The sequence below is a fragment of the Coenobita brevimanus genome, chromosome 23 (assembly GCF_032717465.1).
Source record: "Coenobita brevimanus isolate Jiangsu-jjx chromosome 23, ASM3271746v2, whole genome shotgun sequence".
NCBI lineage: Eukaryota > Metazoa > Arthropoda > Malacostraca > Decapoda > Coenobitidae > Coenobita > Coenobita brevimanus.
Window position 1 is genome coordinate 64,736,580 of NC_136976.1, and position 24,153 is coordinate 64,760,732.

At 41.5% G+C, this 24,153-nt stretch overlaps 1 protein-coding gene across 1 annotated transcript in view; it reads right to left on the bottom strand.

Annotated features, from left to right (window-relative positions):
* The window catches only part of alien (COP9 signalosome complex subunit 2 alien), an 86,769-nt gene that overhangs the window by 22,060 nt on the left and 40,556 nt on the right, over positions 1–24,153 (bottom strand). The window contains exons 5-8 of the mRNA XM_080267302.1: positions 14,007–14,111; positions 12,916–12,985; positions 3,069–3,207; positions 2,403–2,593 (exon numbers count right to left, since the gene is read on the bottom strand). Of these exons, the coding sequence (XP_080123428.1) occupies positions 2,403–2,593; positions 3,069–3,207; positions 12,916–12,985; positions 14,007–14,111 (505 nt within the window). The remainder of the gene's footprint in view (positions 1–2,402; positions 2,594–3,068; positions 3,208–12,915; positions 12,986–14,006; positions 14,112–24,153) is intronic.

The window sequence follows — 24,153 nt, forward strand, 5'->3', positions numbered from 1 at the left end:
CAGAGTTTTGCTGATGTCTGTAAGCATCATGCCTTGAGAGTAAATGTTGCAAAGAGTAAATTGATGGTTACTGAGAAAGAAGGTGACTCCCAGTGCGATGTTGCCGTGAATGGAGAAAGAGTGGAATTGGTGAGAGAGTTCAGATACCTGGGTACAGTGATAAAAAAAGAGGAAAATGTGGAAAAGAAGTGGAAAGCAGAGTGACACAAGGAAGGAAAGTAGCTGGTGCAATGAAGGCCTTGATAAGAAACAGAGGTTTGAGTGCTGCAGCTGCATGAGGCTTACATGAATGAGTGTTAGTGCCAACTTTAACATATGGATGTGAGACTGTGGTGTGGCATGAAAAGTCAAGAGTGAGAGCAGTGGAGCTGGGACTGCTAAGGAATGTATGTGGAGTACAGAGGGTGGACAGGATACGAAATAATATGATTCGTGAAAGATGTGGAGACAGGAGGTCTGTGGACACCAGAAACAGAGAGAGTGTACTGAGATGGAATGGTCATGTGGAGAGAATGGATAACAACAGAGTGGTGCAAAAGGTATATCTGAGCAAATATGAAGGAGGGAGGAGGCGGGGTAGGCCAAGGAGAAGGTGGAGAGATATGGTGGACGAGTGTGTGAGGAAAAGAGGTTTGGAAGTTGGTAAGGCTAGGGAACTGACAAGAGATCGAGCTGGCTGGATGAATGTTGCGAGAAGTGCATGATCAGGGATTTTGCACCCCTTTTTAACATGGCAGTGTCCAGATTGACTCTATCAGATACGTTTATGTGAAGCTACAAAATGTGGTGAATGTTTTTGGCATATCCAATAGAGTCAGGATTCCGGGGGATTGTATGATAAGTGAATGGAAGCGTGGCCCATTGGATTGGGCAAATTTGGGCTGTCCGGACATTGCTACTCCTCACCCTATTCTAGGGTGGGAAAGGAGGTCTGGATGATGATGATAATGATGATGATTTTATTAAGCACAAAAAGTAGCACTATACCCTGTATAACTGAAAATATTAGCAAGCATTTGGCCCTGATTATTTCTGTTTATGAATTTGGGGTGCGGGTAACACTTCGTGAAACTCACTTTCTACCCCGGGTATGATGGCATGGGCCGATGAAAATTGAGTATTTATAGTTGGAAGATCATGATCAACAAAAAAGGCTCACTCGTGTGATGATGTCACGGGCTGATGCATAGGGCCAATGTTTGAGAGTCCTGGGCTTGGCCCAGCTGATGCACAAGAATGATGTTTCTGAGCTGGAAAATGCACTATAGCTGCAGAGGTGCAGATTTTCATCTCGCACTGGTAATGAAAACATGACCAAGGAATCACTGTATAGGACCTGAGTCATGTGGGTGGGCTTGGGTCACAGAACCCTGGTAGCGAGTGGCAAAAGCACAACACACAGGCTGTAAACATAGGCAACCATCTGGAGCCTGGATACTTAAATGCACCTACTGTCACATACTTAAGTATTATTATCAACTTATTATCCATACATCCATCCAGCCAGCCATCATCTAATCCTATGCTGCCCCATGAGGAGCGTAGGAAGCCAAGGCTGGGCAAGTCGGTCCTGAAATTTAAGATGAGAGTGATCTGCCTCACTCATCTCTGAGCAGCATTACGTGGGCAATAAACCCCACCACCCCTTGAAAACCTGCACAGGCTCTGTCCGACTGGAGTGCCTTAATTACCCACTAAACCACCAGGCGCCATAATCTGGTTATATGGTTACTATCCAACATAATAAATGGTTTCCTGGTGTACAGGAAACCATTTGGCTTGTTGTTGAGTCACCCATAGGCAGAAGGAAGAGGAACGAATGAAGGAAAGAAAAACAGAAGGCGGCGTGTAAAGTCACCTGTAGGCAGAAGGAAGAGTAAAAAATGAAGGAAATAAAACCAGAGGAGGAAGGAAAGAAAGAAGAGAGGAAAGGGCAGGCACCCAAGGGCAACACTACATCCAGCAAGTGGATGGTGGGCGCCCACAAGGAGAAATTAACTGCTCGTGTTACTGTGGGAGCGAAACTTCCCTTTTTAAAATCACGACTGTAACGAGTTTCCTTTTCGAGAATCCTGATACTAAGGTCGCCCATGGCACAGCTGAGGTTTTCCACTGGTTGGGAACTCAATTTAGTGCCAAAACAAGCAAATTACTTCCTAAAACTTGTTGGAAACTGTTTACAAGAAAGGAATATAAGGTATTTATTCTGATAAGATTTACTGTATAACAGTGTGAGGGTGGACTTTAATTCTACTTACTTGTGGCTGAGTTCCTACTTAAAATTGGTAAACTGTGTGCAGTTACCAAGTTTACAGTCACACTTCACTCCTAGTGGTAGCATCTCCCAGTGTCAATGGTGACCAAGCAAACACATTTTACAACAAAACAACTTGCATACAGACCTTCAATGTGTTCTCGTATAAACGGATCATCCATAATGTTTGTCCGATTCTGTTTTAAGATTGTTTCAAATTCATTTATGTCGTCATTCTGGTATGCTGCAACCAAATTTGTCATTGCTAATATTTCTGGGTCATTCTTGTATGGCTTTGCTTCTTGAGAGTCAAATGGGTTGATTCCAGACTTCATTAACCTGGAAGTAGTGAATAAATCATAAATATACAAAATGTATCAATGCAAAAGAACAAACAAATGGCAACAATTCACAAAATCATATGTTGCTACATTATTTACACTATTTGAAACAATAAGTATTCATATGACCTGCCATGATGCAAACATCTCCCACAGTTATCCACAGTGGATAAATTCAATGGCATTATGGCGAATTTCGTTTCATAGGTCACAGTGGTATAAAGAGATAAGTACTGTACATCAACAGTAGCAACAACACATTATTATACACTGTACTTTTTTACCTTACTGATAACTGATACTAGTGAGGACAGTAAGAGATATTCTACATTTGAAACAATTTCCACACGACAGTGAGTAAGAAATCGTCAAATTTCCAATGATAAATGCCACAGTAGTGCACATGAACAAAATAACGATCCCTAGCAAATAAACACATTAAAAAATGAAAATGTGGTGTTACTCTTTCTTACATATTTGCTAGAACAAGATACTTCAAGCAGGTTGTTCTTCGAGGACTTCCAGATTCATCATAGTTTTTAAAAGCCTCAAAGAAGTCTGTATGAGCTTTTTCAAATTCACCTTCACGAAGATGCATCTTCCCTCCACATTCTGAAAACAAGGAAGCCACACGTATTAGACTAAGGTAGTATCTTGGTACTCATTTTCACACAACAACTGGGCCGCCACAAAGCAGTCAATGCTTCACTAGTCATACTGGGCTATTCCAGGAGTTAACTGAAGTGTACAAATGACAATAAACAACAGAGACAAGACAGACATTTGTATCTATCTATCTATCTGTAGCCAGATGTCAAAATCTTACAAGGGGTGACCATCAACAAAACATCTCCACATTGCCCTGTCCTCCATCATCTCCATTTCACACCACTGTCACTCATAAACACCACCCTGTCCCTCCAGCTCATCCCAAATCTCCTTCTCCCTCTCCCTCCCTCCACTTTAGTCACTTACTCTCCCATAGTCAAACTCAAACTCTACACTCACTCCATATGACCAGATCACTTCGTGATACTTCCAACATTTTTCAGCACATCTACATTAACGCCACAATACTCCCAACTCCTCATTTGTATGTCTGTCTCTTGCCTCAACTCTACATGCTCCTCCAAGTTAATTAATTTCAACTCGTCTGACTCTTGGCTTGAGTCCAGTCAAGGGCATGCATAAACTTGGGTACTATTAGGTGTTTACGTTCTTCTGGCTATGGTCTCACAGTGCATCCAAACCTTAACTAGTTGTCCCAAACTGGCATTCAAACAGGCACCAAACCAGCACAATAGGAAATGAACAAGGTTTACCCTATATAAAATAGATACTACAGTAAAGTATATCAAAACACATTTATACAATATTTCACAGTCTCTCCAACAAAATCCAAGTTTCATTTCCAAGCATTAGTGTGAGGATCACAATACAGTGGTCTCTCTGGCAATGGGTATCTGATAATGCTAGGGTGCTGGAAAAAATATATATACACAAATATACAGTAATCCCTCACTTATCCGGACATAACAGAGCCTAAGGCATGGCCGGGTAGTGGCAACATCCAGATAATGAACACTACTCCCCTACCATACCCAGACCCTATCTATACCCAACCTCCAACCTACACGTAAACTATTTGTACAGTACCTATGCTTAATCCTCTCATGCACAATAAGTTTTGGTAAGTTTTCTGGCACACGATTTTATCCAACTGGCCGCCCGGCCCATCTGCCCGCACACAGCAAATAACAAGTATTCTTGCCTTATTTTTGCCACCCAAACATCAATACACTGCCATGAAACCTATCTCATCTTATTCATCGATGTTTGTTCTACCTGATAAGCACCACAAAAAAACAAGAAAACACAAATAAAGTAACATTAGGCGGCCGTGAACAAACATTTCGCTACGTCACTTTCACTTCCCAACATCACCATTTGAATGCTTTCCATCATACAGGAAAATGTTATTAGAAGTTCTGATAGAGAATTTCATCAGCTTTCTAAAGAGACAAATCCGATTGACATACGATTTGTAGTTTTCGAGAAAATAGCCAAAAACTGAAAGCCATTTTATGGAGCTTTCATTAAGAACTTTTCTCGCACACCTTATGTTTTTATTGCATAATATTATGCAGAATTTCATGAGCTTTCCATTGAGCACCAGCTGGTTTTGATGCGCCTCATAGTTCTCGAGTAAATCGCCAAAAACGACTGGGCACTCACGGTCATGCGTCACTTTTGTGATGCGCGCACAGCATAAGCTATATACCCGCCTACGTAACAACGAATTCTTATCATAGATATTACATTGTTATGTCTTGTACACTTGTAGAATTTACTGCTCTTTATCATAGTTCTTACAGGAAATCGATAAGTCCAATAGTTTTCGAGTAACTGGCTGACAAAGTGAGATTACTCCTCCGAGCACTTTCGACTTTTACCGCAAGCGAGGAAAAAAAGAGAGTTTGTTCCCCCGACTTTTCCTACAAAAAATGCTCCCAAAGGCTTATATTCTGGTAATGAACATACGTAGAATTTACTGCTCTTTATCATGGTTCTTTGATAGAGGTGAAGTCAGTGAATGTACAGCGAGGTTGGATGGTGAGGAATTGGAAAATGTGAGTACGTTTAAGTACTTGGGTAGTGTGCTGAGTAAGGATGGAGGTCTGGAGGGTGAAGTGCTTGAAACAGTACAGCAGGGAAGAAAGGTTGCTGGTTCTTTGAAAGCAGTGATAACAAACAGGGAAGCAAGCATGGAAGTGAAAAAGTTACTACATGACAGTATTGTGATACCAACTCTAACGTACGGAAGTGAAGCTTGGACGTTGTTGGAAAGACACAAGTCAAGAGTGAGAGCAGTGGCAATGAGTTATTTAAGAGGAGCCTGTGGAGTCTCATGAAGAGACAGGCTGACAAATGAGGATATAAAGGAGCGTTGTGGTGTGGATGTGGATGTGATAGGAAGCGTTATGAGGAACACACTGAGGTGGTTTGGCCATGTGGAGAGGATGGAGGGTGAAAGACTGACGAAGAGAGTGTATGTGAGTGAGGTGGAGGGGGGAAGAGGGAGGGGGAGGCCGAGGATGAGATGGAGGGATGGGGTGGAGAGGTATATGAGAGAGGGGGGTGTGAGTTGGGAGCAGGGCAGTGAAATGGCGGGGAACAGGGCGACGTGGAGGCGATTTGTTTGTGGCCACCCCGAACGGGATTGAGGCATCTGGCAATAGATAGATTGATAGATAGATCATGGTTCTTACAGGAAATCGATACGTCCAATAGTTTTCGAGTAATTGGCCGACAAAGTGAGATTATTCCTCTGAGCACTTTCGACTTTTACTGCAAGCGAGGAAAAAAACAAAGTCTGTTCTTCTGCCCTTTCCTAGAAAAAAAAAGCTCCCAAAGGCTTATATTCTGGTAATGAACATACATAGAATTTACTGCTCTTTATCGTGGTTCTTACAGGAAGTCGATACGTTCAATAGTTTTCGAGTAATAGAACGCCAAAGCTAGATTACTCTTCCGATTGCTACCTATTTTTACCGCAAGTGAAAAAAAAAAAAGTGTCTTCCCCCCCTTTGCCTGAAGACTAAGCACCCAAAGCCATTTTTTTTTTCTTTTTTTTTTTTACAGACTGTAAAATCTTCCAGGGTTGTTTTTTTATTGTTATAACCTACTACACATGAACACTGCTTTTTTCTAGTTACTGCTAATGAAGCTGTACTTTCCGTCATATGTGTAATATGTAGGAGAAAATGGTTATTTGTCTGAAAATTGTAGGGGCACTGATAAATAGGTCAATATACATATCAACAAAATTCAGAGAACTCACTCCCTCCAGGGGTGCTGATGGACCTGTACGATCTTCTGGGATTTGAAGATGATGAGTTATGTAGTGTGTGTGTGTGTGTGTGTGAGTGTACATAATGCTTACTAGCTCCATTATTTCACCAAGCCAGCCACAATATCTTTCACACAATATGCAGTTTTGGCATTGGCTTCATTATATACATATTTGTACTCATGCCATAGGGCCTGGGGGAGGCTGAGTGGTGAAACCCCACTGCAGTGAACACACATCTTGCCTCTAGGCCTAACGAATGATAACGGGCACAATTCCTTTTCGTGACATATGTCTATGTTCCATTGACAATATCACATACAAATATGCTCACAAATAATGTATTATCACACTGAGTCCATACGGGCTTCGGCTCGGATGGGAGGAGGAGAATTAGTAGGAGTTAAAGGGACAACACACGTGGTGCAACCCTACCCCCTGGCTTCTTGTGAGAGACTGAGGTTTATTGCTATGTGCTCGGCCCCACGAAGCAGCTCAGTGTTCCCAATGCCTTACCATGAGAGACAGACGCACCCGCTAGAATGCAGCAAAATTTGACGAAAATCGGCTGAAAACTTAATTTTTGGCAAATTTTTTTGTGCTTAGGAACGTGATTCGCTTGACTGTGCTACTTTCTACCAAACCGCGTGTCACACGATTCATGTGACTGTGCCCGAGAGGGTTAATTTGGCAGTGTTTTTTGGTCATTCAGGTATATTTAGACATCAAAACACACAAAGGAATATCCAAAGTAATGCTAAACACCAAGAATACCATGCAGCAGAAAAGCCACAGAAAACCAAAAAACACTCTACTTAAACACTACTGTATGTACAGTACCCCTCCTTATTTTGGCAGTGTTTTCCAGTCATTCTGCCATACTCTGACATCAAAATATACATAGGATTATCGAAAATAATTTTCAACACCAAGAAAACCATAAAAAAAACAAAAGAAAAAGAAAGCCAAAGAACACCCTACCTATAAAGCCCTGTATGTATGGTACCCCTCCTAATTTTGTCACTGCTTTCAGGTCAATCTGCAATATTTAGACATCAAAACACACAAAGCAATATCCAAAGTAATGTTAAACACCAAGAAAACCATGAAAAAAGCCACTGAAAACCAAAAAACATCCGAGCTATACACTACTGTATGAACAGTACCCCTGCTAACTTTGGCACTATTTTTGGGTCATTCTGCCATACTGAAGCATCAAAACACACATAGGGTTATCCATATCAATGCTAATCACCATGAAAACCATTAAAAAAAAAAAAAAAAAAAAAAAAAAAAAATGAAAACCAAAAAACACCCTACCTATACACTACAGTACTGTATGTACTGTACCCCTCCTAATTTTGGCACTGTTTTCCGGTCATTCTGTCATATTGCAACTTCAAAACATACATATGATTATCCATATTAATGCTAAACCTCAAGAAAGCAATGCATAACCAACAAAAAACCACACAAAAAAATGATGACGGTTTGAAAGTGTGTGTCTGTAACAGGTGATTGCTCTCGGGGCTCAAAAAAAATTCCACAGCCAAATATGCCACCGGAAATTAGTTACACTAGTATTAAATATGGTATACCATCATCTTTGCTGGTGTTTATACTATAAGATAAGCTAAGACAAAGAGGAGTAGACTGTAGCACCAGTCGAACAGGGCAGTACTCCCGAGGTGGATGGCCAGCTGGTGATAGGGAGCGCTGGAGCTCCCATTTCACCAGCCCTAAGGACTTGATCCTGACCACCTCCCTTTGCTGAACATTTTCAGTGCTTTCATTTACACAGGGTGTAGGCCAGCAATACTCTCTTAATACCTCTACCTTCAACTGTCTACACCACACTACATGCACATAAGATATCACATCTTCTATTCCCAGTCTCTTTAGTAATGGCTGCTGCAATATTACTTTCTAACAAGGTGGTACCTCGGACTGCCACCGCCGGCAGGTTAAGTATGGTGGCACAGGGTCCTCCCGGTCGCCATCAAGCGACTGTGCCAGCAGCGACCAGTTCAATTTCCAGTCATGCTCATCAGCGAAGAAGTGAAAGTACTGCCTTAGTCTTCACCAACATCCATGGTCTTTGTACCAATTTAAATTCAATTCATTTTTTCCTACAGTCCGTATCCCATCTTGCCCTATTCCTCACAGAACCACAAATCTCACCCTCGACTGAAATATCCCCATATTGTTTTCCCGGTTACCATCTCTTCACAAACTTCCATAACAAGGGCAGCACCTGTTGTTACATCAAATCTCAATATGCAGCTGACCATCTTAAACTTCACTTCATCCAGGTTTGATCACTCATTGCATAAACTAAATTGACAAAATATTACCAAATATATCTGCGTAGTCTATCGCTCCCCCAATGCTTCTTCGGAACCCAGTGTATTTGATTCCATATCCACACAGTTGAGTAACCTTAACCTTGCCCTTAGCACCAAAATTACCACTCTGGGTGATTTTAACATATATTATGTTGAATGGTTATTGCATTCTGCCAGGACTGACGATGCTGGTCTAGAGTGCAAGCTGTTTGCAGAATCGTTTTATCTCACGCAGCTGGTAAAGCAACCAACCACAATACCAGATAATCCTGACCATAATGCCCATCTCTTGGATCAATTCCTAAGCAGCATAGTTATAGGCAGAGTTCCAAAGCAATGTACCTTTCATTGTTCACTGCGATGGCAAACTTATTGTTGACCTGACTAGCAAAGAACAGGTTGATCGACTCCCAGTAAATGTTTCTGGCAGAGGACTTTCTCAGTTGCTAACAGTCGCAAAGCTGCCAAATGGAACTGGTTAGGCCCAGGCAGCAGCCATCTACAGGGCACTGGAAGACTGGGGTGTAGCTAACAGTGTTTGTGCTATGTGCTTTGATACAACCAGCTCAAACACCAGCTGGATTGTTGTCACTTGTGTCCTTTTGGAATAAAGACTTGGTAGGGTGCTGTTATCATTAGCATGTAGGCATCACATCGTGGAACTGGTCATTGGTACAGTGTTTCAAGTTTACCTGGGTATCACATCATGTCCTGAAGTCCCTCTCTTCAAGCATTTAAAAGAATAAAGGGCATTTGTTGATCAAGACATATATGAAACAGGTGAGGCAAATGATGCCATATTTGGGATAGTTGAAGACATTAGTGAAAGTACCACTGAGTTTGCAATTTGGAGCTGTTCCAGCAAGAGGAGTCCTAGTCATGGCACCTGGGGCCATGCACTATACTCGATGGATGTAAAGTTATTTATTCCTTGAAGATCTGGACGATTTGTGGCCAGTTCACCCTGACACTGAAAGAAGAAAAGGGACTCCAAGATGTGTGTGATTTTGCAGTACATGTTTATCTGAAGGCTTGGATGATGGCTCCCCTAGCGGCCAATGCTCCATAGAACGACTTCCTAGTGTTGAAATCACTTCTGAATTACACCACAATCAACCCTGCAAAATCAAAGGCTACAGCACAGACGTTTTCTAATCATTTATGGTACCTTTCACAGGAACTAACTGGACTGGCCCTATCTGACAGCCAAGTAAGTACTCCAACAAAGAGGCTGATGGTGAGCACGAAAAAGGATGATGAAGTTGACCACGGTCATACAAAATGAATCAGTGTCAATTTAAATTTATTCAGGGACTAGACCCTTAAAAATTCTGTCTCAGTCAAGAGTATGACTCTGTTTGAAATGATGGAGCTTCCAGACACATTTCTCGAAGTCGATCCAGACACGTGGGAGACACGAGAAGCCTTCCAAGATGCTGCAGAGACTGTCAGCACCATTAATGGTGATATGCTCAATGTGGCATTGCTCTGATTCAAGAATACAGTGGCCTTTTGGGAAAAGACGAGTCACAACTTCAGTTATTACAAATCACTGACCAGCACAGGCAGCTTTATCCAGACAGCAAAAGATAGACACTGATTGGACCCTGTGGAATACATTGATTTTGTTGCATTTCTACAGTGTTTAACCCCTTAACTGCAGGCTTATTTTGCTTTGACTTGTGGCTCCCGTGGGCATATTCGCTCTCCGACAGACTCTCTAAAAATATTTGCCAAAAATCAGTTATTACTCCTAGACTATTAAAATCACATATGCATATGGCACATACCTTCAGCTTTCTCCTGGGGTGTTTGTTGAGCCTTCGTCCAGTACCGTAGGACTTGTGGAGACCTCTGAAGTCGGGTAACGAAGTCTCCATTTTACACTTCCTGACAACCCGTAATATGATTACCACAGCCTGATATTATCACTAGAAACACTATTCTATGATTCTCAAATAGTTTGGAATCCATACTCCAAAAAAAAATAAACTGTGAAAGCAATGAAAATTACAAGCGCGTATATGACCTTCCAACTTGCGATCGTTCGCCGCTGGTGTTCTGTCATTTATTATTCATAAAATCCATCATACTTTATATTTCTATTACTATATAACACTTTTATACAACTACAGTCTTTATCCATAAGTTTCCTTCAGTAATAGTAGTTTATTGTCACTGTAGGCATTCAATTCCTCTTTCAGTAAAATACGTAGCATTCACTTTCTCGTCCTGTATACTAGCGTTGAGAGTGAATGTTGCTTTCACCTTCACTTTCATAACTCATAGTATTCATACATGCTAGAGTGAAACTTTCACTTTCATTACTCCTAGTATATATACTCGTATTCTTATAATACTACTACTCCTAGTACTGTATATATACTCGTATTCTTATAATACTACTCATTTACATTTCTATTTACGCTCTATTTTATTTACATTTTATTTTATTTACATTGTGTTAGGCACTGTCACTTGCAGTAACTTATAAAACTATTTTCCACTGTTCACTTATATTTACATTCATTGCTTTCACTTGCTGTTTACACATTATTTACATTTCCACTTGCACTGTTTTACTCACCAGAAAGATCGTAGTCACTCTCTATCATTTGTCAGCCCTTTACCTCTTTCCACACAAGGTTTAGTAGGGGGTAGAGGCCACAGGGCCCTTTGCATGGGGCTAAAAAGCGGCGGAATTTAGCAGGCGTGAATCCAACGTACTTTCACCTTGAAAGACGACAGTAAATTGATGCTGGTGGCCTGCCTAGGGAGAGTGCAATAATGCCAACGTCAGCCTAGTGAGAGCTGCTAATATATAGCAATGAAATGATTGGCAGGAAACCAAGACAATACATAATAAATTAGGTAGTTCCAGGTGAATGCAAATATCACTTAGGCTTCTCCTTTCCCTCCTTATGTATATTTTTATTACGAGAACAGATTATACGGCATATTTCAAGCGGAAATAAACAGCAAAAATTAGCGAACGAGTGCACATGAGGTGTTGTCAGGTGATAATTAGCCAATTCCAGGTGTATGGCACTATCACTTATCTTATTTCTTTTTTGTATATATATTATTTGGTATAAGAATAGGGCATAGGGTTTATTTCAATGGATAAAATCAGTGGAAAATTCCAGGGAACATTTACTTAGCATAGAATACAGTGTGATGGCCAGCAATAAATAGGCAGTTCCTGGTGAATGTAAATATCACTTAGGCTTCTCCCTTCCTTTCTTATATATATTTTTATTACAACAATAGATTATACGGCATATTTCAAGGGGAAATAAACAGCGAAAATTAGTGAACGAGTGCACGTGAGGTGTTGTCAGGTGATAATTAGCCAATTCCAGGTGTATAGCACTCTCACTTACCTTATTTCTTTTTTGTATATATTATTTGGTATAAGAATAGGGCATAGGGCTTATTTCAATGGATGAAATCAGTGGAAAATTCCAGGGAAGATTTACTTAGTGTAGCACGGCCGGGCAGGCGAGAGGAGAGGGTAATGGAGGGGAGGTAGGGAGGGGAATCAAGAACGGGGAGAAATGGCTAAATTGTCAACAATGGATGGGAGTACAGATGAGATTAGGAGTGCTGACTAGTGTTGGACATTGGCAGTACTGATAGATGATACAAGCCACCACTTGAAAGCCCGGACGAATTCAAAATAACACAGAATCACGAAAGTGATGCCCCGCAATATGATCCCATGTTCCCAAGCGTCACAAAAGTGACGCCCCGCGGTTAAGGGGTTAAGGCAGGTATGTGGCAAATTGCTGATGAACATATACATCAACATAAGCAATTAACCATGTTAAATAATGATAAGAAAACTGTACACAATTTGTTTCTGCATTTTTGTCAACAAATTTGTCACTCTTGTATTCTTTGTGATGACTGAGCTACCTGTAAATATTAAACCAGAAGGTTCGCACTTTGTTGTAAATATTTTAAGCTGAAGTGGAACATTTTATAGGGGTAAGACCTATGGGGGGGGAAAAAAAAAAAATCCATCTTTTAAGCTCCACCCCAAAGATCATGTTTTTAATTTTAAACTGGAAAGCATTACATTTACTGACAATTACAATGGCTGAGAAATGATTGATAACTTACCTCTTATAACTCCCATGATGAGAGGATGGGGGATGGCAGATTTAATGTGGAGTGACTGCTCATACAGGGCCTATCAAAATGTCAGAAAATTGCGCTGTAATTCAATGCAAGAGTGCTAGTGGAAGATGTGCATAACTATAATAACTGTCTCATATATGAATAGCTATCTTCACTAGATGATACACTTTTCAAAATACTTCATGAAGAGAACCACTGACAAAGAAACAAGGTTGTCATGTTTGTTGGGAGAAAAATGGGAGGCTGGAAAAAAAAAAAAAAAAAAAAAAAAAAATGAGGGGAAAGACTGCACGGGAATTTAAAACAGAATTATAAATGAGCCATGTGGTTTAAGAGACTAACTGAATGCATGAATGAGGTATGGAATGAAATGAGACATCTCTGAAGAACCACATATAGAGACACACATTCTGGACACTCACTAACTAAAAATTACATAAATTTTTAGTGGACTCAGTATGATTTTTTTTTTTACTTCACCTAATACCACATGACCTTATTCAACATTAGGGAGAGTTTGGACTGAATGGATTAATTCCTTCACTCTATGTGACGTCAAAATGAATAAGATCATATCAGAGTGTTTTTTTTAAGTCCTTTACTATATCTCTCCTGGACTGATTAAAACTGCCCAACAGTAGCCTGTAAAAAATGAATTAAGCTGTTACCACATTGAAGGGGTTAATAAATTTCCTTCTCCTACAGGTGCAACACTATTCCTGACATTTTGTAGCTAATTTAAAACAATTTTCACTCTCATCTTAAATGTCAGGACCAACTGCCTAGCCCCAGGCTCCTACGCTCCTCATGGGGCAACATAGGATTGGATGATGGATGGATGGATGGATATTCTATAATAATCTAGTAACTGTGAGAGCTAATCGCATGATATTATCTCCAGTCACCTAGGGAGATTTGAACCCACATGCACAAGGCAAGGTTGCCATGCTGAGTGGTGTTCTACTGCTAGACCACCCAGCACCAAATGAATGAAAAACAAACATTTTTTTATCTGGCAAACTTCACACTTTTGTCAATTGTGGAGAAGGAAAATATTTTTGCACAGCACTAACCTTGAGTTTTTTATTGTTCTTCTGGGCGGTGTACATCTGGATCTCTAAGGCATATATTTCCAACAGCTGGGTCCCCTTCTTTAAGTCATCCTCACCTTCATCAGTCTTAAAGAGGGAGAGAGAAAGGGAGAATGGGTGAGATAATAACTATAGTCTGATCTCGTTATACGACTATTCGTTCTGTGATAACTTGCTAGAACGATAATTCATACCCTTTCTTTGGAATATTAAAAAACTGGTAGCAATTTCACTAGACTGATATTTTTTACGGCCACCTCCAGGAACCTTGTGCAGACATGGTAACGTATGCAGCCAAGAGGGCTGCCCAGTGTTTACATTTACTGTGACTGCCTGCCTTTCATTCTATTTTGTGCTTGAAAGAACACTGAAACACCTTTGTTATTGCCATATAACAGTGCAAATGCTTAACAAATAATGCAGTGTGAGGTATTAAGTGATGTATCTTTTTGTGTGAGAAATACTGGAACCTGTGAAGTGGAAATCATGTCAACCTTACATACCCAGCTTCCCCCTGACAGGCCTCTAGTCAGCTGACTGAGGCAAGATGGCCACCCAGTGTTTACATTTGCTGTGATCATCTGCCTTTCATTTCATTTTGTGCATGAAAGGCCAATAAAACACCACTGCTATCACCAAATTACAGTGCAAGTGCTTAACAAATAGTGAGATGTGTATAATTAAGTGATGTGATACCATTGTGTGTGCGAGATACTGAAACTTGTGACTTGGAAATCGTGTCAACCTTAAATACCCAGTTTCCTCTTGATGGGCCTCCAGTCAGTCAGCTGAATGAGACAAGATGGCTGCCCAGTGTCTACATTCACTGTGATAGTCTGCCTTTTGTTCCATGTTGTGCACGAAAGGCCACTGAAACACCACTGCTACTGCCATGTATCAGTGCAAGTGCTTAACAAATAGTGCAGTGTGTGATATTAAATGAAGTGATACCTTTTTGTCTGTAGTAATTGTCCAGGCCCTCCAACTGTCCCCCAGCCTAAGGGGGACTCTTGTGATAACTTGTACCAGCTTAGGACAAACTTCAGGTGGGTGGCAGAGTTTTCGGGGGGCATTTTAGGTTTTGTGGTCGAGGTCACCCTCCCTAACCCCACCGAACCCATGTTATACCAACCTTGCTATGCAATAAACTGTTATGTGATAGGTTTTCACGGGATGCAATCCTATCGCATAACGAGACTGGACTGTAGTGTACTACACAGTTCATGTACCTATAAATCGATAATTTGGTCAAACCGTAACCTTGTACAGTATCATATTACGGAACTTTCACATTATACACCGCTCACTTTATGGGAGCTCTGATTACACTGCACGCTATATTTCACAGCTTTATATTCTACACTTGTAATGGCTTGTTTGGTTCGTCACCTTTTGTTAATAAACTAAACATGTATGAATAAACTAGTATGTGGTAAGGCTCGAAGAAAACTGACTTTGTTTTGTTGGCTCTGTTACAGAAAACAAACCACTGTGAGGTAACTAATAATTTCATTATATATATATATATATATATATATATATACTGCCCACTATTGCATTATGCCCGGTAGGGCATTGGGGTCAGCTACATGATAAAAGAATGTATGAAAAAATAAATTCAGCACTTACCATTCACCTAGTAATCAATGGGCATCACTCTCCTCTTGATGCACTGCTGTAAGCGTGAAGGCACTGATTTTGCAAGGTTTTTAAGGATTTCAGGGTCTAAATTAGCCCACTCCTCCCTAATTAGCCCTTTAAGCCCGGGCCAGATCTTAAGAGAGGTTCTCTTGATGGATACTGGGTCGGGTCTTATGAGTAAAAGAGCCTTAGGCGACAGGTGACATCGTTTGATACCCCCCACCTTCCATGTTGCACTCAGAGTGGTCTGGGCTCTGATGTCATAATTATGTAAACAAACCTGCTGGTACAAATGTACCGGGTTTTGAGGTGGATTTTTTTTTTTTTCGCATTTTATGCTCAATTACCTAAAACTGACTCATAAAATCATAACATAATTTTCTACAAACAAATATATGCCTAAAATGCTTCAAAAATATGTTATAATAACAGTACATGTGGCCGATTTTTTTTTTCACATCTGCACACACGCAAGGTTTAGGCAGCACGATTGTGTTTATCATGGAGTTAGAGGGAAATCTTCATTTTTCGTCCTCAACATAGGCTTCAGATGAGATGGCAGAACTGGACAGCAACTTGGAGAACTCTGAAGTGACTAGTAGACTAGGTGAAGAGAGGGAAGTGCATGACATCACCGATTTTGAAGGATTTTCAGCTAGTAATACACAAACTCCATCAACCTCTGGGGTATCAGTGAGTAGTATTGGCGTGAAACGTACGTTATCACCAGGTTTGAAGTATGATAGTGATGACCAGGAGAGTGGTAGTGACAGTGAGGGGATGGCAGACAGTGACAGTGATGGATTTATTCCCGTGAGTGACAAGAGTGATGATGATTTAGACCTAAGTGATGATGATGATGATGATGATGATGACCCCAGGGAGTGTGATCCTTCCCATAGGCCTGGTGGTACTGGTAGTGCTGATGGATCTGGGTTTATCTGGGCAAACGGTGATAGATTCATACCACATTGCTATAGATTTGATGCAACTCACAGTAGCGTGACAAGGGCTGCTGGTGTAGACAAAATCAGTTCTGAAACGGAGTATTTTCTCCTGTTTTTTGATGGTGAAATTCTTGATTATCTGGTACAAGAAACCAATAGATACTATCAGTTCAGGAAGGACAAACATCCTTTTTCTCCACACAATAAAATGAAATGTTGGTATGATACCAATGTACCTGAAATGTACACATTTCTTGCACTCACTCTTCTCATGCCACAAGTGAAGAAGCAAAATGTTCGTGACCACTGGAACCAAGATCTTCTGATTTATACCCCAATATTTCCCAAGTACATGCCCAGGGACAGGTACCAGCTACTCATGCGATTTATTCATTTCACAGACAACAACCATCCCAGTACTGATGACCGCCTTTGGAAGGTTCGTCCAGTAATAGAAAAGATAAGGGAGCGTATTCGCTCTTTCTTTGCACCTTATCAGAAGCTTGTCATTGATGAAAGTCTCATTCTGTTCCATGGTAGACTTATATTCAAGCAATTAATACCCTCCAAATGACATAGATTTGAAATAAAAATTTTTGTTATTTGTGACTGCCTAGCTGGCATAGTGTTAGACATTATAGTGTACACTGGCACTGATATTGATGTACCTGCAAGAGATCCCCTAGGATTTTCTGGCTCTGTGGTAAAAAAAACTGATGGCACCATTTCTGAACAAGGGACATGTTTTGTATATGATGATTGGTACAGTATACTTCCCCAGCCCTGTGTAGTTTCCTTCATGATCATAACACTGGTAGTTGTGGGACAGTCCGGAAGAACAGGAAACATCTTCCAAAGTTTGGAGGATGTAGTGCTTGAGGAACCTGTGAGCGCTAAAGAAGTGATCCTTTGCTGTGTGTCAGATGGACAGATAAACGGGAGGTTTGTATGCTGAGCACCTTCCATCATGGCAACTTAATTCCATCAGGAAAAGTGCATTATAGAACAAAAGAACCAGTCCTCAAACCGGATGTAGTAACTGATTACACAAAAAATATGAGACTTGTTGACAAGTCGGATGCCCAAATACGCACTGTGGAGTGTATCAGACATTGTAAAATGGTACAAGAAGTTATTTTTTCATATGGCTGATTTGTCAATGCTGAATGCCTACCATATGTACAAGGCAGAAACCCAAAAGAAGAAGTCACTGAGGCACTTAATTCTGGAAGTGGTGAGACAACTGCTCACCAAGTATGGCACACTGAACAAAGACCGTCCTGGCCGCCACTCTGAACTAGCTGCTGACAGACTTCTAACATCAGAATTCACCAATAAGCAGCTACAAAAGCTGCCTCCAACACATAACCAAAAGACTGGACAGCGATCATGTCATGTCTACCTTCGTTCTGTGAGAAAGCCGCGGAAGAACAACCGAGTGAGCACATGGTGCAAAGAATGTGGTGTTGCACTATGTTTTGAGTGTTGGCATGACTACCACACACTTGCTAAGTTCTAGCTAAATAAAAGTAGTGGATAACAAGAAGAAAAGTTTTGTTGAATGAGAGGAAATAAGTTCCGTTACGATTACTGGAAGCATAAGTAAAGTTCAGAAGCTGAAATTAAAATTTTTTTAATATGGAAACAAGTTCTGTTTTGAAAATAATTGTACACAGATGCAAGAAATAAGTTTTTCTAATAAGGAAAGAATGTTCTGTTCAAACTATAAGAACAAGAATAAAAGGTTTGTTGAATGAGAGCAAATAAGTTCTGTTCTGATTACTGGTAGCAATTGAAAAAGTTCAGAAGTTGAAATTACAATTTTTCAAATATGGAAACAGGTTCTGATTTGAAAATAACTGTACACAGCAGCAAGAAATAAGTTTTTCTAATAAGGAATGAATGTTCTGTTCAAACTATAAGTGAAAACAACAGATGGAAAAAAGTTGTGTTTATTTACGTTCTGTGGCTTCCTCATGGATTATCCATACTGTATTCATCTGCTGTACCTTCAGTAATGGGTAGGTAAAATATATTTATTTTATTATTTTTATTGATATTTCATCATTATCCATCATCCCAAACACAAAAATCATAAAAACATGACTTCTCAAATTTCCTGAACTTTTGCCTCCCGGGGCATGTCTGCGGATTCCGAATTGCCTCACAGAAGGGTTGGCAGCCTCGAGCTTGGGGATGCTGCTGGTGTCCTTCCCCTGGAGATGCCGCTTTATGATAGCCCAAAGATTTTCTATCGGGCTGAGGTCCGGTGAGTTTCCTGGCCAATCATTAATAAACTCTATAGCACAGTCAGTGAGCCACTGTTTCACAGATTTGGCCATATGGCAAGGGGCACCGTCCTGTTGAAACACCTCAGCTCTGCACTTTTCAAAGGAGCTGGGTAAATAATCACATAATAACTCAAGGTAGTTATATTGGTTCATTATTTGATTAGCAGGAAGCACTACTAAGTCACCCACACTGAAAAATGTAAAACATCCCCATACCATTAATGAATCTAGGTCTTTTACTGTACTGCATGCGTACTTTGGGTCTAGGGGGTCACTTCCTGGGCGCCGATACACGTTGCCATTTTGGCAGCCAGTCACAGTAAATGTTGCCTCATCGTTCCATTGCACGTGTTGCCATCTAGTCGGATCCCACTGTCGATATTTCTTGGCAAACACGACCCTACGCTGCCTCTGTGTAAGGATGATGAGTGGCTTCTTGATGGGTTGGTGGCTGCAAAACTTGAGATCGTCGTGTAAGCATCGCTGCACTGTCCTCACTGACACCTCTCCCAGCAGCCAGGGGTTTAGTTCCTTTAGCATACATGCTGTCACACATGGATTTGATTCCACTTGATGTTTCAGGATAGAGTGCAAGGTGAGGTTTTATGGACCTTTCCTGGACGTCCCTGGTGGTGCGTTGCTGCTACCCCTCCGCCATCACGAAACCGTTTGGTCCAAAAGTTCACAGGTTGTACACTGACACCAACAATCCTTGCTATTTCCTTTGTGGGCTTCTGTGCCTTGTAGAGACTGGCAATGGATGCAATCTCCTCTTTAGTTAAGTCCCTTCTCTTCCCCATATCACCACCAGGCCACAAAATACGTAGACAAAATGGGGGCTGAGCAGGGGGGGGGGGGGGTCCAGGTGAGGAGCAAAGAGTAGCACAACCTCCCTCTGACAACTCTATGGGGTAACTGGGGCTTGCTTGTCCACCTCCCTCCCTCCTCTACGCCCACCTCTGACGTGCCAGACGTACGATACACACTGCAGCCTGGGTATGCTGGAGTTAAGGGGGGTGGAGTGACTGCCGCCACTGTGATACTCCACGACCCTATTGGCCGTAATGCAATGGCAGGCACTGTGTATATATATATATATATATATATATATATATATATATATATATATATATATATACAGTATATATGGGATTAGATGATGGATGGATGGATGGATATATATACAGTATATTGTTTATACTGCAAGTATATATATATATATACAGTGGGGCATCAATTTTCGCGCCTAATTGGGTCCAAAAATAATGCGCGAAAATGGAATTAGCGAAAGTTGGGGCATTGTCTTTATGGCAAAAAGGCTAATTGGTTCCCGGTTATCCTAAAGTAACATCAGATTTTCATTTTCACTTGCAATACAGTACATCAAATCACTATTGTACATTGCATTGTGAGATACAAACAATAAAAACTGTACAGTACACATTATATGAGGAGAAACATACCACAGAGACCAGGTTGAGGTGTTTAATGGATGTTGGGGGTAAGTATCTTTTAGCCTTGGCCTTTCCTCCCGACTTTGAATGTCCCGGCCACTTTTTATCACCACCACTGCCCCCCGGCCCTCCCCCCACACCACCAGGCTCTCCCCCCACACCACCAGGCCCTTCCCCACACTACCAGGTATAGTAGAGGCCATTGAACCGTGAGAATCCAACACAATGGAGCTAGCATGCTCGTACACAATGGCGGGAATGGGTGGACAGAGTGTTGACATGATGTCATTCAAGATGGCGGTGGGTTGCGGGCGGGCGGTGCATGAAATTCAAAGTTCAAAATATTGTCCCAAACCCAAAATTTGTGCGCGAAAATCGATTTTTTTCAAGCGAAAGTGGAAGTTAGGGAATATTTGGTGCATGCCGCGAAAGTGGATTCCGCGAATCCTGCTGTAGCGAAAGTTGGTGCACTACTGTATATATATATATACAGTAAACTCGCCACGAACACGTTCTCGCCGAACGCTCTCGCAATTATACACGGTTAGTGCTGGGATACATATAAGACAACGTAAGATTAAAGAACCATTACGAAAACTATAAATTTACCCAAGAGAGGCCTTTGAAAGGCCAAATCCTCGAACATCAGCTCAGCACGCACGGTTTGTTTTGATCACGTGATGTGATTCGCTGTACTGCTTTTCCTCAGTGCTGTATTTGTAAGTTAAATATTTACAGTACTGTTCTGGTAAGTTTATGTGCAAGTTAAAGTATTATTAAATAACGTTCAAGCAAGAAATAGTCTAACCAGTTTTCTGATAAGCGTCAGAATATTACCTTTTTTATTTGTTTGTTAAATATTTGCTGTACTGCTTTTCCACAGTACTGTATTTGTAAGTTAAATATTTACTATTCTGGTATGTACTTGTAAGTTAAAGCACTTAAAGAAAGTTAAAGCATTAAATACAGCCTTGTAACCAGTTAACCTGATTTATAGATTACACACAATCGGTGGGTTCCAAGACAATTCGCCACCATGTCAATTCCCAGTCAAAACATGGATGATTCCCCGTCAGGACAATTCGCACCCTGGATGATTCCCCGTCATTCTATAAATATACTTATATTAATTAATCAATACTTTTATAAATATACTTATTAGTAATTAATCAATACTTTAATAACTATATTTCAGGGGGATCCATCAAAGCCTATGTTGTCTTGTTATTGCTGTGACGGCGAACTGGCTTGACAGCGAATAGTCCCGAAACCATTTTGTTCCCTAGACTCCCTAAACGTGGAATTTTGCTGTTATCTGCCATTGGTAATCAATATGAAGCACTTTAAGTGGTTAGAAGGTTTATTTAATGTTATAACTTACAAATACAGTACTGCACAGCAAAACTTCGACATACAAATAAGTAAACACAAGGCAACATTCCGACACCGATTGGTTTCGGCTATATATTGTATATATATATATATATATATATATATATATTTACAAATACAGTACTGCACAGCAAAACTTCGACATACAAATAAGTAAACACAAGGCAACATTCCGACACCGATTGGTTTCGGCTATATATATATATATGTGTGTGTATGTATATATAAAATCTCGGGCCCTAAGGAGTGTTTCTGCAAAGTTTCATCAAAATTGGTCCATGCATCAAGAAGGAGTACTTATACAGACAGACAATGATCCATTATCTATCTACATACAAAGGCACATTCAAGGGGGCCAGGGAAGCATGTGTCCCCTGGCAGTTCAGGCAGTTCTCTAAGTATAAGAAAACACGTACATTCAGTCCCTCCTGCTTTTTCCTTCTCCTCTCCCTCTATTCCCCTGGGGTATGATGATCCCCCGGGTACAGGGGAAGTAGAATACCACCCTTGTATTCCCTGCGTGTCGTAAGGGGTAGCTAAAAGGGTGGGGGTGGTGAGGGCCGGGAATCCTGCTCCTCTCTAGATTGTTTCTCCTACATACAGTACTTTGACTTGGCATATGCCAATTCTGCCAATGCCGAATTTATCAACACTGACTCCAGCAAGCTTGATTATCAATGCCAACCCAGCCACAGCTGAATCTGCCAACGCCAACTCTATCAATGTCAACTGCCATCATATATAGTAACTCATTTGATTAACTTTTACTTTTCTGCTTTCCCTTTCTGCCATTACTTTTCTCTACCTTAGTGCCATATGGCTATTTTATGGCTTGGTACTAGATCTTTACTATTCCTTCATTCTCCTCCCTCTACCTCTTCTTCCCCTGCCTTACCTACTCACCACTCGATGTCTAAGTCACCTCACAACTACAACCAAGCATAAAGTTTAGTCCATATTTAGAGACATTATATTCCACATGGTGATGTGGCATCAGGGGGCAGGTGGTCATGCTCTGTGCAGGCGAGTCTTCACACTACTGCCAACAGTACACAGTGGTCAGGTGTAATTGGGTGAGGTGAGGTAAGGGTGAGGAGAAACGAGGGTAAGGAGGTAGGGATTAGTTTGGTAGGTGACCCATGCACCACTCCCCAGAAATGCCATAAACTCCAAAAGGAGAATGGTGGCTTGCGGTATATCCGCGCCTTGAATCGTGACGGCTGTACAAGTCAGCCACCACGCAGGGGTTAACCTCAACCAACCACGTCCACACGCGGAGAGACAAAGGCAGGAACTGAGGTGCGGTACTGCAAGGGAGTGTACAGCATTGCCATGTCTCTACCCACACTTGGCCAGGAGCATGCAAGCAAAAAGCAGCACACTGACCTAAGGGTGCAAGGGTCCTCTTAGCTCACCTAGGCAAATGTCGCAATGTGGCAGAAACATTAGGTCTCCATACATCATGGGCCTAAGGAGTGGCTGAGTAATTGGACGGCAATATGACTGACCATTCGGTGAGGAGGCGGGGGGCCACGCATGGCCAGAAGTTTCTGACTAATCCAGGCAGCCAGGGGGACTTCGACTATTTGGTGGGGAGACAGACAGCCATTCTCGCTCAGTTTGTGGGTTATGCTCTGTGTTCCTCGCGCACTGCTGGAATGTTACTGGTGATCAGGGTGGCCGGGGAATTTTGACCCGGTAGGGAGCCGTACAGCCATTCTCACTCAGCTTGTGTGTTACGTCTGCTTTCCTTGCGTGCTGCTGGTATGTTTCTGGTGATCTGGGTGGCCGGAAGATTTTGATCATTTGGTAGGTAGCCGGAAAGCCTTGTTTGCTCTGCCTGTGGATTATGGTATATTACCCGCACATGAACAGAGAGGCCGGTGAGCCACCCAACGGACTTTCTTGTCTTTGTGGACCAGCTGGCCACCAAAGCCAGAACTTGTATGGCCGGTTACAGACAAATAAATCCGGATACAGACCTAATAGAGCCAAGGCCTAATGTCTGTATATGGAACATGGCCAATATGGAGCCTCTGTGGTACAGCGACAAAGTGTGCGTTTTCGTACATGGGAGAACCAGGGTTCATGCCCCACCAGGGTAAGAAACTTTGTGTTCTTCCGGCCATGTACTGCTTTGGCAGTCATAAGGGGTACGATGGTTGAACCAATGTCATTTACTCTGAAGTATGCTTGCACCCAGTCAGCTTGAGCGGGCCGATTACACTTGGTTCACGGACTACATGCACATCCAAAGCCATTTCAACACTACAATTACACATACAAGTAAGTACTTCTCACCCTACATACAATCTCTACCAGTCAGCCTAAGCCCCTTGGTAGAGATACATTGGCTGTACCATCCCCACTTTGGTCTGGTTACGCCAATCCTGCAGTGGACACT